Here is a 15,478-nt window from a genome sequence, read left to right as displayed (position 1 = left end):
ATACTTGGAATTGAAGAAGGCAGTGCAGTCCCCTCTCCTGTGTGAGTGCCACAGGCTCAGCATCACACTGAGCATCAATAACTGGGGGTAACTGCTGTGGCAGAGCTGGGAGTGGGTTATTCCTTCCTCTGGGTCCAGTTTGGGTCACAAAACTGCAAATTCCCTCTCTCTCCTGAGTGCCACGGGCTCAGCATCACACTGAGCATCAATAATTGTGTGTGTAACTCCTGTGGCAGAGCTGGGAGTGGGTTACTCCGTCATCTGGGTCCAGTTTGGGTCACAATACTGCAATACCCTCTCTCTCCTGAGTGCCACAGGCTCAGGATCACACTGAGCATCAATAGCTGGGAGTGGGTTATTCCCTCCTCTGGGTCCACTTTGATCACAAAACTGTAATCTCCTATTCTGGCTGCCACGGGCTCAGGATCACACTGAGCATCAATAACTGGGGTAACTGCTGTGGCAGAGCTGGGAGTGAGTTATTCCTTCCTCTGGGTCCAGTTTGGGTGACAATATTGCAATCCACTCTCCTGAGTGCCACGGGCTCAGGATCACACTGAGCATCAATAACTGGGAGTGAATTATTCCCTCCTCTGGGTCCAGTTTGGGTCACAAAATAAAGCAGGAAATGGAATTTTGCTCTGATACCACACAGGCTGTGCTTTGGGAGATGAAGAGTTTCAATCCCTCAGCTCCGTGGGCCCATCACACCGACACCTCACACCAGAATTAATATTCAATATTCCGTTCAATAAAAGAAGAAACCAGGGGCACCAAGAGGCCAATCCTCATTCCACAGTTAACTGTGCCCACATTTCAGCCCCGGGGTGAAGTAGCCTAACAATCCTCAAATATGTACTTTAAACAGCTCGGGGTAATTAGTGTTATCTGCGTGTCTCGGCACTACTTAAAACCCACTTCATTTGGAGCTGCCATTAATAATGCAGCAGGCAATGCTACAAAGGCTGGTGAAAAAAAAAAAAAAAAAATCAAGTAATTTAATGCACCACTTTATAAACCAAACCAGTGATGAATCTCAGCTGCCTCTTCAGCTTCCCTGCAATCAATCTGTCTGCAGTCATGTTTATGTATCGTAGGGCCCTGACAGGCTGCCACCAGACTTGGCATCCACAACCACCTCAGGAGCTTTGATTCAATGTGAATGCAGCATGAAAAAAAAAAAAAAATCAGATTATATTTTTGATCCTCTCCTTTATTAAATAAAACTGATCTTTATTGAATAAAGCTGCTTTTATTAATATCTAAAACATTGGTCGGTGTCACGGAGCCTGCCAGTCCTAAGGAACTAATAAAAGGGAAAGACAGAAGTAAAAAATGAGAACATTACAGGGAAATATTAGAGAACAAATCGCATTAAGGCAGTATTGCAGCTGACAAATAAAACATGGGTCTAGCTGTGGAATTGTTTTTTTGTTTAGCCTGAATTTATTATTTTTTTACTGAAAGAAAAGGAATCAGAATGGGGATTTTCCCACAAATACTCCGTGGCAAGAAACAGCAAGAGCAAAAAAATCAAAGTTATGTTCCCCCTTTTGAAAAGTCCCAACTTCAAGTTCAATGCAGCTGGGACAAAGCACAAAAAACTTTGGGTTTAGGGAAACTGCTTGAACTTAATGCTGGAGAGATTTAATTGATTTTGGGGCGTTTTACAGAAAACTTTTGGGGTTTTTTGCCTGCAGGCAGAGCTGACAGGAAAAGCTCCTGCTGGCCACAGGTGTAGCTCATGCTCAGGTGAAAGCAGCACATTTTTCTATATAGACAAAGTGCACAGCTGGAGGAACAGATGCTGGGGATGGCTCTGGCCACAAGCAACACCAGCTCTGTTACCTTGACAAAAACAATCTGTCCCTCATCATCACCATCACAATCTGTCCACATGAACTGTGACTGAACCCTGAACTCTGTCTGGCCACCACCAAGGAGAGGGGAAAAAAAAATCCATCTCATAAATCAAATAAAACAATCTTTGGTTATAATCCCATGTAGGGAACTATATCCCATTAGTCACGTAGTACCACTTTTCTAGAGGAATGAACCAGAAGTGGACATTTGGGGTTTGGTTTCCTGGTTTCCTCACGCTCACTTTGCTGGAACAGGAGATTTGCATCACTGCACATGTGCTCTGCTCTGAGGAACACCCTGAGGGGATACAAGGAAATCCTGCCTAATACACTTGCCAAGCCTCCATTTCAATAAAACTGAGAGAAAAAGCAAATCAAACCAGCAGCTCTATGGCCTGAGATATCATTAGAGAGCAACCTGCAGGAAGATTTCTGCCCAGGATGACACAAGCAGAAAAGACAAAATGCTCAGCACAACACAGGCAGAACAAGTCACTAAAATATTCACTTGGTTTTTTTTTTTTCTACAGTCAGCTTAAACTTGAAATTTGAAATGGATGAGATGTGGTTTTATCTGGGGACACTCATAATGAAAAAGCCTCACAATTTACATCTCAAAAGCCTTTGGCACCTTATGGGAGATGCTGTTTTCATTCCAGACTTAAGCCAGGCATGGAACCTGGAGCTCAAATCCAGAATTGAAGTTTGTATTCTCCTCCAGTGGAGCTGATGAGTTTAAACAAGATAACAAAACACCCACATTATTTTGCCTGTTGTATATAGTCTGTTTTCATTAATGGCAGCTGGACCTGGTTATTATTTAACAGAGGATTTCCCATTAATTTCTCCTCACCTTTAATAACAAACAGCAAAATGCTTTACTGGCTGAGGACAAGCACTGACCTCCCAGGAGTGAGTGAAGCAAACCCTGCTGAAGTCAAAGGTGTGCAATGTCCCAGAAGTCACAGAGCACCATCACCTCTGCCCTCACACATCCAGGTATTGCATTAACACACATGGATTATACCATCACTGACACCTTGGATCTTCAGCTCATTGCTGAAAACAACATCTCACTGCTCACCCTGCAGCTCTGCATTTGACAAGATGAAGAGCAAAGCAAAAAAAAAAAAAATCCCGACGGTATTTTCGAGTCTCCAACATCATCACCTGAAAGATTTGGGAGCTGTGCAGCACAAGGTGTGTTGCCATGGTTCTGTGGAATAAGCAGCAGCCCTGCACACAATAGACACCTGATTGCTGCTGCACATTAAAAGCTTTTATTTCTCTTCAGGAAAACTTTGTCATCGTGTCATCACAAATGAGGGAGGTTTTTTTTCTATTAGCGACAGAAAAGCATCAAAGGAACGTGCCCTGTAGTAGTAATCACGCCTGATTTATTTCTCATCTGCTCATCTTACTACATGGAGGGGGGGTGGGAATCAACCTTTTTTACACTGTGAAGTTCATACTGTGGAACACTCTCCTGGTTTTCCCAGGGTGTTAGGGCACAGCAGTGCAGATGGAGTCTGCCGCCAAAGGAAAAATAAACAATTGCATAAATAAAAACATCTGTATCAGTGACCAGCAGAGTCCTGCACTCACACAGCAGCAGTGCCCTGGACACCTGAGGAGGGAGATCAACAGCACAGCACAGCCAACACCAGTTCTGCTGGGATCTCCTGTGTCTGCTGCCATGGGATCACAGAATTCTTCAGGCTGGACAGACCCTGAGCCCATCGAATGGCTCTGCTAACCCCATTCCCCCCTGAGCACATCTCCAGCACATCTCCATCCCTTAAATCCCTCCAGGGAGGGATGGGGACTCCACCTCCTCCCTGACATCTCTAGCACATCTCCATCCCTTAAATCCCTCCAGGGAGGGATGGGGACTCCACCTCCTCCCTGGGCAGCTCTGCCAGGGCTTGACAACTCCTTTGCCAAAGCAATTTTTTTCCTAATACACCTTTCAAAAGAGTGAAATCTTTTTCAGAGTGAAACCACACGTGAGTTCATGCTGTAATTGCTGAGTTGGCAATAAAAGAAAGGCTGTGTTCTGTAGAACTGAAATGCCGTTTATTCCAGCCCTGGGATAAACTGCAATCTCACAGTCCAGCTCTGTGTTAACACAGAGTTAGACACAGCAACAGCCAGGGGATGGGCAAGTTCAGCCTCTCCCTGCCCTGTGAGCCTGTCCAAGGTACTGATGATATTGCTTATAATGAAATCCAGCATTTACAGCCCAGCTGGGCAATCACAGGCTGCTGGTGTGCAATGGGAATGGAGCAATCTCTTGAAAAGATCTTGACTTCTAATCCCTGCTGCTAATTCATTTCCAATTGCAATTTTAGAGCAGGACTTACGTAGGCACTGCATTTAGGGAACACTTGAGAAGGCTTCTAATTTTGTTCCTTTCTTTCTTTACCTGCTCTAAGGAAAAAGAAAAAAAAAAAAGGAGGAGAATGGAATTTGATACAGGGATCCAGCACAGACACACACAGCTGTGTGTTCTGCCTTCCACCAGTAAATTCAGTTCTGCATACAAACTGATTGGTAAAAATAACTCACTTCATGAAAAAGGAAAAGTGCTGATCTCTGGAGGTGTAAAAGGCTGTTGGGAATAACTAATACCTTTTTTTAATAGGGATATTTAAAAGCAGAACTTTTACAAAATCACAGATTAAATTCCTATTCTCTTACTCCCCTCTGAAGACCAAACCACACGAAAACTTTGTTTTCCTGCCAAAACAGAAATGCTGATGCACAGCGTGTGCTGGGCAGAAATGCACATTTCTCCTAATTTGTATTTCACAGGAATGCCCAGAATCATCTAAATTAAGTATTGCAAAAGTGCATTCACCTTTTGGCTGTGGCATTGATGAAAACTTTCAGGCTCTAAATGCCCAGAGAAATACGTGCAGTGTCTGTGTGCTCTGACTGGAATTGTAAACAACCCCCAGGGCTCCGAGGAGGAATCACTGAGGCGTCTGAGGTGATGCCATCAGGACACCCAAACTCTGTTCAGGGTGTCACACACCTGCTACAGCATCTCATCAGAGCTTTAAAATGCTTCACTCAGTGTCTGTTTCTGTGGGCAGTAAAACACTGCCCAGCCAGCCTGAGATACAGGATTTTAAATCTGAGATAACGGTGGGGCAGCCAAGCCCAGCAGCTGGAACCTCGGGGGATTCCAGATCTCCAGATCTCCAGATCACAAACCATTCACAACCCACAGCAGAGCTGCCAGCTGAGCTCAGCAGCAGCATCAAAAGTACAGTGAGGAGGTAACAAATGTCTCAGGAACCTGCCAGGCTGTCCTGGTGAACCAAGGAAAGATCTTTCACTCAAGGCTTCCCCATCACATCCATTCTCTGGTTCTGACTCAGGAACCTGCCAGACTGTCCCTGTGAGCCCAGGAAAGATCCTCCACTGAGGCTTCCCCATCACATCCTCTGTGGTCCTCTCTCAGGAACCTGCCAGACTGAGGTGCTGAACCCAGGAAAGGTCCTTCACTGAGGCTTCCCCATCATATCCATTCTCTGGTTCTCACTCAGGGAACTCCCAGACTGCGGTGGTGAGCCCAGGAAAGATCCCTCACTGAGGCTTCCCCAGAACATCCTCTGGTTCTGGCCAGCCCAAGGCTCCCCAAACCTCTCCACCCTCAGCTGTGGCTCTCAGCACTCAGGGCACGGCAGAGAGAGGGACAAAGGCTGTCTGTGCAGAACAAGGAACAGGGCACAGAGAAACAGAGGAGCCAGACTCACCTTTGGAAAGCACCGCCGCCAGGCTGAGGAGGAGAGGCGACAGCAGCTGCCCCATATTGCTGATCCCAGGGGCGCCCATCCTGCCAGGGATCACTTCCACACACTCCGCACTCCAAACCAAAGCCGCTCAGCTGGAGATGGCAGCAAAGCTCCTCTGGGAAGCGCAAAAAGGCATTTCCTCCGCGGAGAAAAATTACTTCTTCTTCAGCGTCAACCCTCCCCTGCCTCCCTCCCTCCTTTCTTCAAAACAGATGATGCTGTGGGAAAAAAAACAACCCTCTGCTCGCCATCGATAACCAGGAGTCAGCTGTGATTCCGGTGTCCGTGTGTCCGGGTGTCCGTGTGTCCGGGTGTCCGTCTGTCCGTGTGTCCGTGTGTCCGTCTGTCCCTGGTGTCCGTGTGTCCGTGTGTCCGGGTGTCCGTGTGTCCCTGGTGTCCGTGTGTCCGGGTGTCCGTGTGTCCCTGGTGTCCGTGTGTCCGTGTGTCCGTGTGTCCGTGTGTCCGGGTGTCCGTGTGTCCCTGGTGTCCGTGTGTCCGTCTGTCCGTGTCCGCCCCGGGATGCGCCTCACCCGCCCGGCACCAAAGTTTTCCTTTAGGTGATGCTGATCAACCCCCCCAAAAAATCAATCCACGCTCACGGTGTTCGGCGCTCTTTTTCTCTTCTTTCTTCTTCTTTTTTTTCTTTTATTTTTAATTTATTTTTAATTTTTTTAAAATTTTTTTTCGCGTTCGTAATTTTTTTTCCAAGTTCTCAGTTTGCTCCTGGAGCGGAGTGGCGGTGCGCAGGGCAGGGAGGGGATGCCGGGGCCGGGGAGGCGCTCAGCGCTGCCGGGGCCGGAGAAGATGCGCTCGGGGCAGCCGGAGATGCGCTCAGGGATGCTGGGGATGCTCTCGGGGCAGCCGGGGCCGGGGATGCGCTCAGAGGGGCCGGGGATGCGCTCAGGGCAGCCGGGGATGCGCTCAGGGCAGCCGGGGATGCGCTCAGGGCAGCCGGGGATGCGCTCAGGGCAGCCGGAGATGCGCTCAGGGCAGCCGGGGATGCTCTCGGGGCTGCCGGGGCCGGCGGGCGGTGCGCACCTCCCGGCCCCGGGCCCGGCCCGCCCCGGCCCCGCCGCATCCCGCCCGGGGAGCGGCCCCAGCCTCCCCCGCCGCCCACAGCCCCGCCACGGCTCGGCCAAACAAATAAATAACAGCGGAGAGACAAGCCCCGCCTCGGCCCCGCCGGGCCCGCAGCCCCAATCCCCGGGCAGAGCCGAGCGGGCGGGCGGGGCGGGATGAGGATGCGCCCACCGGCCCCGATGCCCGGTCCTAATGCCTGGTCCTAATGCCCGGTCCTGATGCCCGGTCCTAATGCCCGGTTCCTGTCCGGCCCCCGATGCCTGGTCCTGATGCCTGGTCCTAATGCCCGGTTACTGCCCGGCCCCCGATGCCTGGTCCTAATGCCTGGTCCTAATGCCTGGTCCTAATGCCCGGTTACTGCCCGGCCCCCAATGCCCGATCCCCGATGCCCGGTCCTAATGCCCGGTCCTCATGCCCAGCCCGTGCCCGACCCCCAGTGTCCGACCCCAATGCCCGGCCCCCAATGCCCGGGCAGAGCGGGGCGGGGCGGGGATGCGCCCACCGGCCCCAGTGCCTGGTCCTAATGCCCGGTCCCTGCCCGACCCCAGTGCCCGGCCCCAATGCCTGGCCCCCAATGCCCGGTTTCTGCCCATCCCCTGCCCGATTCCTGCCCAGCCCTGCCCCAATCTCCTGCCCCGCTGTCCATCCCCTGCCCGATCTCCCTGGGAGCGGCGGGAGCGGTGCCGGTCCCCGGGCTGGGACCCGGCTCATCCTCGGCGGGCAGGACAGGGGACAGGGCACAGGGCACAGGGCACAGGGCACAGGGCACAGGGCACAGGGCACAGGGCACAGGCACAGGGCAGGGACTGTGCCCCAGGGCAGGGCAGGAATGGGCAGGGGAGAGCAAGACAGGACAGGGCTGTGCCCCAAGGTAGGGCAGGGCAGGGCAGGGCAGGGCAGGGCAGGGCAGGGCAAGGAAAGGGAAAGGGAAAGGGAAAGGGAAAGGGAAAGGGAAAGGGAAAGGGAAAGGGAAAGGGAAAGGGAAAGGGAAAGGGAAAGGGAAAGGGAAAGGGAAAGGGAAAGGGAAAGGGAAAGGGAAAGGGAAAGGGAAAGGGGAAGGGGAAGGGGAAGGGGAAGGGGAAGGGGAAGGGGAAGGGGAAGGGGAAGGGGAAGGGGAAGGGGAAGGGGAAGGGGAAGGGGAAGGGAAGGGAAGGGAAGGGAAGGGAAGGGAAGGGAAGGGAAGGGAAGGGAAGGGAAGGGAAGGGAAGGGAAGGGAAGGGAAGGGAAGGGAAGGGAAGGGAAGGGAAGGGAAGGGAAGGGAAGGGAAGGGAAGGGAAGGGAAGGGAAGGGAAGGGAAGGGAAGGGAAGGGAAGGGAAGGGAAGGGAAGGGAAGGGAAGGAAAGGAAAGGAAAGGAAAGGAAAGGAAAGGAAAGGAAAGGAAAGGAAAGGAAAGGAAAGGAAAGGAAAGGAAAGGAAAGGAAAGGAAAGGAAAGGAAAGGAAAGGAAAGGAAAGGAAAGGAAAGGAAAGGAAAGGAAAGGAAAGGAAAGGAAAGGAAAGGAAAGGAAAGGAAAGGAAAGGAAAGGAAAGGAAAAGTAACCACAAGAATTTATAGTCATTTTCCTCCTTCACAGAGTACACGTTTGGGAGCAATAAGAATACTCCTCTGTATATCAACATCCCAACAGTGGAGCTGTAAATAGTCTATCAAAATAAACTTTGCACACTTTGTGTTTGCCAACAGCGAGCTGTACATGATTAGCCATGCAGCGAGAAAAGGCTGCAGTCTGTGTGGCGGTGTGAATTCATCTCAGGAGTTCATGTCAGCCTTGGAAGGATTCCCAGCTCCTGAGAGGCTCCCCAGAGCTGGAGGGAAGCACATCATCTCCAGAGCTGGCTTTGCACTGCAAACACAAATGTAGCAGCTCAGGGTATCCCCCACCTGAGAGAGGATAAATAACTGGCTCAATGGGCAGATCCAACAAAATGAAGTTTAATGAGTCCAAGTGTCGAGTCCTGCCCTTTGGCCACAATAACCCCTGCAGTGCTCTGGGCTGGGGATGGTGTGGCTGGACAGTGCCCAGGCAGAAAGGGACCTGGGGGTTCTGGTCAGCAGCGGCTGGACATGAGCCTGCAGAGTGCCCAGGGCTCACCTGCAGTGTGACACATCAACTTTATGGCATTGAAATTACCAATTGTTCTGATCACTTTATCAATTCCCATTTTTCTTTGAGGTTGGTTTTTTTTTTAAGCAGTGATGTCCCCTCTTTGACAGGTCTGGGGGAAGCCACACTGATGATGCAAAGAACTGCAGAGAAGGGAAAACACGACCAAAAATGTCCCTCTGCCCAGTATTTCACATAAATAAATAGATATTGATACAGTCATCTCAATAAATAAATCTATAGAGATAGATAAAAAGACATGGAAATACAGAATGTGCCTAATGATCTGAAAGGAAACAATCCATTCCAAAAACCAGCTGGATTTAAAAATTATCACTCAGTTCCCACAGACCTGGAAGAGCCAGGCATGTCATTGGGTCTTTTAACCTGAGCAGTTATACCTTTTTTCTCCAAAAAAAATATTTTTCCCTTTCAATTGAAGTCTGAGGGAAAAATCCTGGTGCTGCTGAAGTCAGTGCATGCCTCGCCATTGATTTTTACACAGACAGATTTTTACTCCTATTTATTTATTTTTTTTCCCCTCCTTTGCTTGGGATTGCACAGAGGGCATTGAAATGGATTATCTGGGTTTGCAACCGCACAACATTCAGAGAGAGGAGCAATTAGAGCCAGAGATTGAGGAGATGAAAAGGCATCAGCGTGATCAGCTTGACCTCCCAGCAATTTTATACAATTTCGTGTATTGTCTTCAAAAACATTTCCAGCCATGACGCAGCAGGTGGACTGTGACTGCCACTCTGAGTGCACAGCCTCACTTCTTCCATTATTATTATTATTATTGTTATTTCATGTTTCTACGTCTTATTTCCTCATCGCATCTCCCTGTGGTCGTTTCTCTGTCTGTTTAATGCAGAGTTTTTGGGGAAGGGATTTCCTTTGGGTGCTGGTGTTACCCCAATCTGGGCTGAGCCTCCTTGTGATGCTCCCACAAAACCATCACAAAAAAAAATTCAGAAAAGCTCTGAAAATCCCAACAGCATCATAGGAGATGCCACAAGAGTCACTCACTTCAGTTGCCTCTTAATTCCTGCCTTTTATGGTGGTTTGTTGTGGGGTTTTTTGTAGGTTTTTTTTTTTTTTTGGTTGTTTTGTTGTTGTTGTTGTTGTTGTTGTTGTTGTTGTTGTTGTTGGGTTTTTTTGGGGTTTTTTGGGGTTTTTTTGCCATTAACCAGCACTCAGATTTTTGTTTCAGTGACAGCAGGATGAAGCATTAAATCTCTGTTAATTCTCATCTCTTCCCTCAAACCGCGTAGGGAAATAAAAAGTGAAATCACTCCATTTCCTTATAATGAGATGAGAAGAGCAGAGTGACTGAGGAATCCTGGCCAGGCTGAAGGTGAGATGTGTTTGACAGGTTCTATTTCTGCTGTCCCCAGCAGTGTCCCTTGAGTGCCACCTTCCTGATGTATACAATTAATTTATACAATTTTATACCCCTTATCTAAGGGGTTTTTTATTATTATTTGAATTAATGAATTAATACATTAACCTGCTCTATCTGACAGCAGGATTTTAACAGCTGCAGTGGCTGCACCTCACTGTGCTCCCATCACAATAAAGTGCAATAAAATAATGATTTATAAACACCAAATCACACAAGATGCAGAGGCCAGCTTGGAGAAAAACTCAATAAACAAACAACCCAATATGTGTGTGCACCTGGGGGAAAAGTCAGTCTGAGAGGAAATATCTCTATATCATGAGAAAACAAGAAGAAATATCTCTAACTTTTACACTTAATCAACTGACTTTTTTTTTTTTTTTTTTTAGTAGAAGGGTCATTAAATACACGAATTACGGTTTGTAGCACAATTTTTGAGTAGAGGTCTGACGCTACAATATTTTAGTAGAGGTCTAATTCTAAAAAATTAGAATTTTGGGGTTTTTTTCTGAGAACCAGCTGATGTTCTGTGCTAAGAAAGAATAAGAAAAAATATTTCTATATATAAAATATATATACACCGATGGAGTGCCAGTGACCCCTAGTGCTGCACTGACTCACTGAGGCTCCAAACATCATCCTGACACCAAAGCACAAAAGGTTTTCTGCTCAAAATGAGGCGAGAAGTGGCATCTGAAATACATCTGGGTCATAAACGTATAGAATAGAGTGAAATAAAGGACATGAGTATAATATAGAATATAGTGAAATAAATGAGTATCATAAATATATAGAATAGAGTGGAATAAATGACAGGAATATCATAAATATATAGAATAGAGTGAAATAAATGAGTATCATAAATATATAGAATATAGCTAAATAAATGACAATATTATAAATATATAGAATAGAGTGAAATAAAGGACATTAGTATCATATATATAGAGAATATAGTGAAATAAATGAGTATCATAAATATATAGAATAGAGAGAAATAAATGACATGAGTATCAAAAATATATAGAATATAGAGAAATAAATGGCATGAGTATCATAAGTATGAATGTAGTGAAATAAATGACATTAGTATAATAAATGTATAGAATAGAGTGAAATAAATTACATTAATATCACAAATATATAGAATATAGTGAAATAAAGGACATGAGGAAACAGCAAACTGAAGGCATTAGAAGAAAAAGCAAAATTTCTATTTTTTAAGGTTTTTTAATTTCTAGATATCAAAGAAGAGTTAGCTGAGTCCCTTAAAGCTCCTTGGAAAAAATTATGCCAGAATTTCCACTCTCCACTGACTGATTGTCTTCCTTAATATGGTTTCACAAAGAATGGGATTATTTAAATAAGAGAATTAAATATTTTCATACAGACAATGTTTGTCTGGTTCCCTCCTTGGATCTCTGGCAGCTACTGAAGAATTGTTGTTGCCCAAAAATATTTGCTGTGTTTTTTGCAATATTTCACCTGCACACCAAATTCTGTGTTTTCAAATCACACCAAAACATTTTTTTAGGGTTGGTCTATAAAGTGCAAATCTAATCGATTTTTAATGAGGGAATAAATGATTGTTATGTCTCATGAAATCTGTAATTTGCTTGTAGGTAATACCCAACAGTGACACGATTACTACATTTTTTCACCATTATATCCACCTTGTAATGCTATTAGAGGTTAATAATTTATTGACTCTTTATAAAATATTTATGAATGGAAGATCCAGTGGAGCAAAAACGAGCAGTTCTGTAGAGCCAAATCCAAACCTGGTGTGGGAGACATTGAACATTTTACCTCCAAATCCAGATTTTCTGACTCCATTGCAGAATGGTGAGATTCCAGACATGTCAGAAACTTCTAAGATTTCTAGAAAGACATTTTAAATTAAATATTTCATTTTTCTGCCTTTTTCTGTGGGTTTTTTTTTTTTTTTTGGTTGTTTGGGGGGTGTTTGAGCTGCCCACTACAGCCCATAGAGCTTTTCCTGTCTGGCCTCACTTACATTGGAAATACCAGAGGTATCCAGGGCAGGCAGGTTTTACAAATGGACATAAAGGAGTTGCAGGGACATTTGTGAGCAGGTTTAACATCTGTACAGAAATACCAGAGGTATCCAGGGCAGGCAGGTTTTACAAAAAGTCTTAAAGGAGTTTCAGGGACATTTGTGAGCAGGTTTAACATCTGTACAGGAAATCTCTGCCTGCCCCTCCACAGTGTCAGACAGCACTGAGGGGCTGAAAATCCCTGCAGATAATTAAAGTGTCTGAAAAATGATAAAATGATCACTGAACTGAGCCCCCCCCAGGTGTGTTCAGCCCCAGGGATCTCAGCCCCTGGTATTTCACACAGAAAATGCTCCATCAGCAGTGGGGAATGAGCAGGAGGCAGAAGAATTCACTCCGTGGATAATGCACATATTGACTTTTCAAGATTTCCTCAAAGCAGGCAGAAATTGCAGGCAGCAGTTCCACTCCAGTCACACTGAAATTTTATTTTTTTTATTATTTTTTTTTCCCAAAGCTCTCATTCTTATCACAGATGGGAGAGCATATGGTAGGAAGCCCTTACACTACACTGCAAACAGCTTCCACACTGGAGGAGATTTCATAGTGAAACTGCAGCGTCAGGGAACAGAAAAGATCCAGAATATTTCAACCTCCTCACTACAAACATTACAAACATTGCCTGTCCTTGCACTTGGAGCTGCTGGAGAAGAAATCGGGGAAGGGGGAAAATGACACAACTTCTGTGAATGTGTAACAAAAAAAAAAAAATTAAAATAAAAAAAATTAAAATAAAAAAAAATTAAAAAAAAAAAACTCAAAGCAACAACTCTGAAAACAAGATCCTGCAAAAAAGAAACAAAACTCAGCATTCAAAATTGAAAAGCTGAGGGGTTGGAACCTGCAATGAATATACAGTAGCAAAACTGGGAGAAAAAAAATGAAGGGAGAGAATAAGATGGTTTGGGAGTTTAAGAAGAAGATTGATTATTATTATTATTATTATTATTTTATTTTTTCTTTTTATGGATTAATTTTAAACCAGGTTTTCCAGGAGCTACCTGTGATGCCTAAATTCCACTGAAGGTGTTTGATCCCACAGCTCTGCTGTTGGAATTATCTGTCCCCAGGCCACAGAGGAGAGGTTACATTTATTTTGGGAATAAAAGGTACCCAGCAAACCCAAGAGCCCATTAAAACCCACATGGACAAAGTGAAAATTTGGATTTCTCTTCCAGTTTCTCCCAGGAAAACAGAATGTAAACGTTTAAATCCACAGCAGGTGCATTGAAAGACAAGCATCAGAGTTGTTATAAATATTTTTAGATGAAAAGCTGAAGGAGTAGAAATAAAATATTGTCTTTCTGATTTTCATTATTCCATAGCGTTGTGAAGAAATTAATTGGTGGGTTTTTATGAGAGGATTCTTTCATTACCTGGTTTTAAGCACTTCACCTGATTCTCATCTAACTCTTATTGGTACTTGAATTAAGCCATGATTAACCTCAAAAGCCTGGCTTGTGATTTGCACAAGGAGAAAAAGGCAATCTCTTCCATCTTCCATCTTCAGATGAGCATCAAAAGACTTTATTTGGCCTGGGGAATTGCCAAAAAAAAAAGCCTTGCTGTTAATTGATCATCTTCAGTTTTTAAGAATACCTGTGGGTAGATCTTGTCACAGAGTTTGTTTTCAAGGATCTCCAAAAACGAGCAAGGATTATCCCAGGATTAGAGAAAACACAAATCTTTATCAGCAAATCACACAAATCCAGGTTTAACACTGAATTACAGAACTGCAGGGAACATCGAGGCCTCTCCTGAGCAGGTCTGGGCTGATCATCAATGGCAATGAAAAATCAGATTTTTCTCTCAGGTCTCTGCCAGGACAGTGACACTGCAGTGACATTTGGAGACATTCACCTGGGAGGGAGCAGGGGGGGATTTTCCCAGGTCAGTTTTATATTCAGCACTCCCCAGAATTACAGACCAGCAGGATTCCCAGGCTGTGCAAACACTACAGGACAGCTCAGCTCTGTTTTGTCTCCTCCCAGACCCAAGTGCTTTCCATTCTATGACTCAGCTTCAGGAGGAAAAACAGCAGATTCAGGTGCCAGACCCCTCAAAGCTCAGCAACATCAGGCTCTTTGTGGGGTCTGAGCCACAAAACCTGCCTGGGAAAACCCAGGAGATGGTTTTTCTACCCCACAGAATCCTGTTTCACCCACAAGGTGAAACACAGCTGACTGCAAAGTGCTGATGTGCCCAATTCCTATCATGCAGATTTTGCTCATGGGCTTCACTCTCTTTCCTAAAAGAATCCCAAGCTCTGGCCATGCTCTCAGCATTTGTTTAAGGATTAAGGAATTATTCTGCAGCACTGAAAACTAATTCTGGTTGGAAGGTCAAAAACTTGAGATCTCTTGTGTGATGAGCATCAGCTCAGAGAGTTGGTTACAGAGCAAATTAAACCTCAGTTATATTTGGCATCATTTCAACTTTTCCTTTTTTTTTTTTTTTTTTTTTTTTTTTTTTTTTTGGTCCAGCACCATTTCAAGTTGTTCTGTCCTCAGGAAATTAAAGTGACACTTTCCAGGTTAATGACACCGTTACAGAGTGAGTAATGCAGGTTGAGGTGGTTGAATTAAACAGCACCAATTGATACCGTGGAATTGATGCAGTTCAGGTTATTTTACCTGAAGTGCTGATGTATAGAAATAGGAATGAACACAATTTCTGTTTGCTTTCTGCACTGCTGAGCATCTCTCAGTCATGCAGACCAAGGCAAGTGCAGCTTTGCTTATTGGACTATTTATATAAAGTAATAGCTGCTCTGTCACTACCTCATTTTTTTTTAGTTTACAGACCTAACAATCCTTTCCCAGTCCCCATTTCATGTTAGAAATAAAGCTCTCTTCCTGGAACATTACTGCCCGCTTTTAATGGCCGCGTTTAATCTTTGTTTAACAAGAAGCATTCCAGAAGAATTTACAAGTCCTTGTCAGGAAACATTGCAGGATCTTGTTACATGAGTGGGGTTTTATATTGATTAAACACACGCTCTGTAAAAGGTGTAATAAACCAGCTGTCATCGTGAAATGGAGCTCACAAGGTGAGCCACATCCTTCTGCAACTCTTGTTTTATTTAAGAGCGGCTGATTTCATTTTCATTTATTTGTTGTTCTCTCTCTGTCTGTGAGTTTGGCACAACAT

At 45.3% G+C, this 15,478-nt stretch overlaps 2 protein-coding genes across 2 annotated transcripts in view; both read right to left on the bottom strand.

Moving 5' to 3' along the window:
• Window positions 1–5,942, bottom strand: part of TMEM132D (transmembrane protein 132D) — a 185,623-nt gene extending 179,681 nt beyond the window's left edge. The window contains exon 1 of the mRNA XM_083873970.1: window positions 5,627–5,942. Within this exon, the coding sequence (XP_083730096.1) occupies window positions 5,627–5,705 (79 nt within the window). The 5' untranslated portion in view covers window positions 5,706–5,942. The remainder of the gene's footprint in view (window positions 1–5,626) is intronic.
• RIMBP2 (RIMS binding protein 2) overlaps window positions 1–15,478 on the bottom strand; it is a 269,166-nt gene that overhangs the window by 75,286 nt on the left and 178,402 nt on the right. The window lies entirely within an intron of this gene.

Source organism: Zosterops lateralis (assembly GCF_965231275.1).
Source record: "Zosterops lateralis genome assembly, chromosome: 17".
Classification (NCBI taxonomy): Eukaryota; Metazoa; Chordata; class Aves; order Passeriformes; family Zosteropidae; genus Zosterops; species Zosterops lateralis.
The sequence above is the reverse complement of the archived record's forward strand: the minus strand, read 5'-3'. Positions and strand labels throughout refer to the sequence as shown.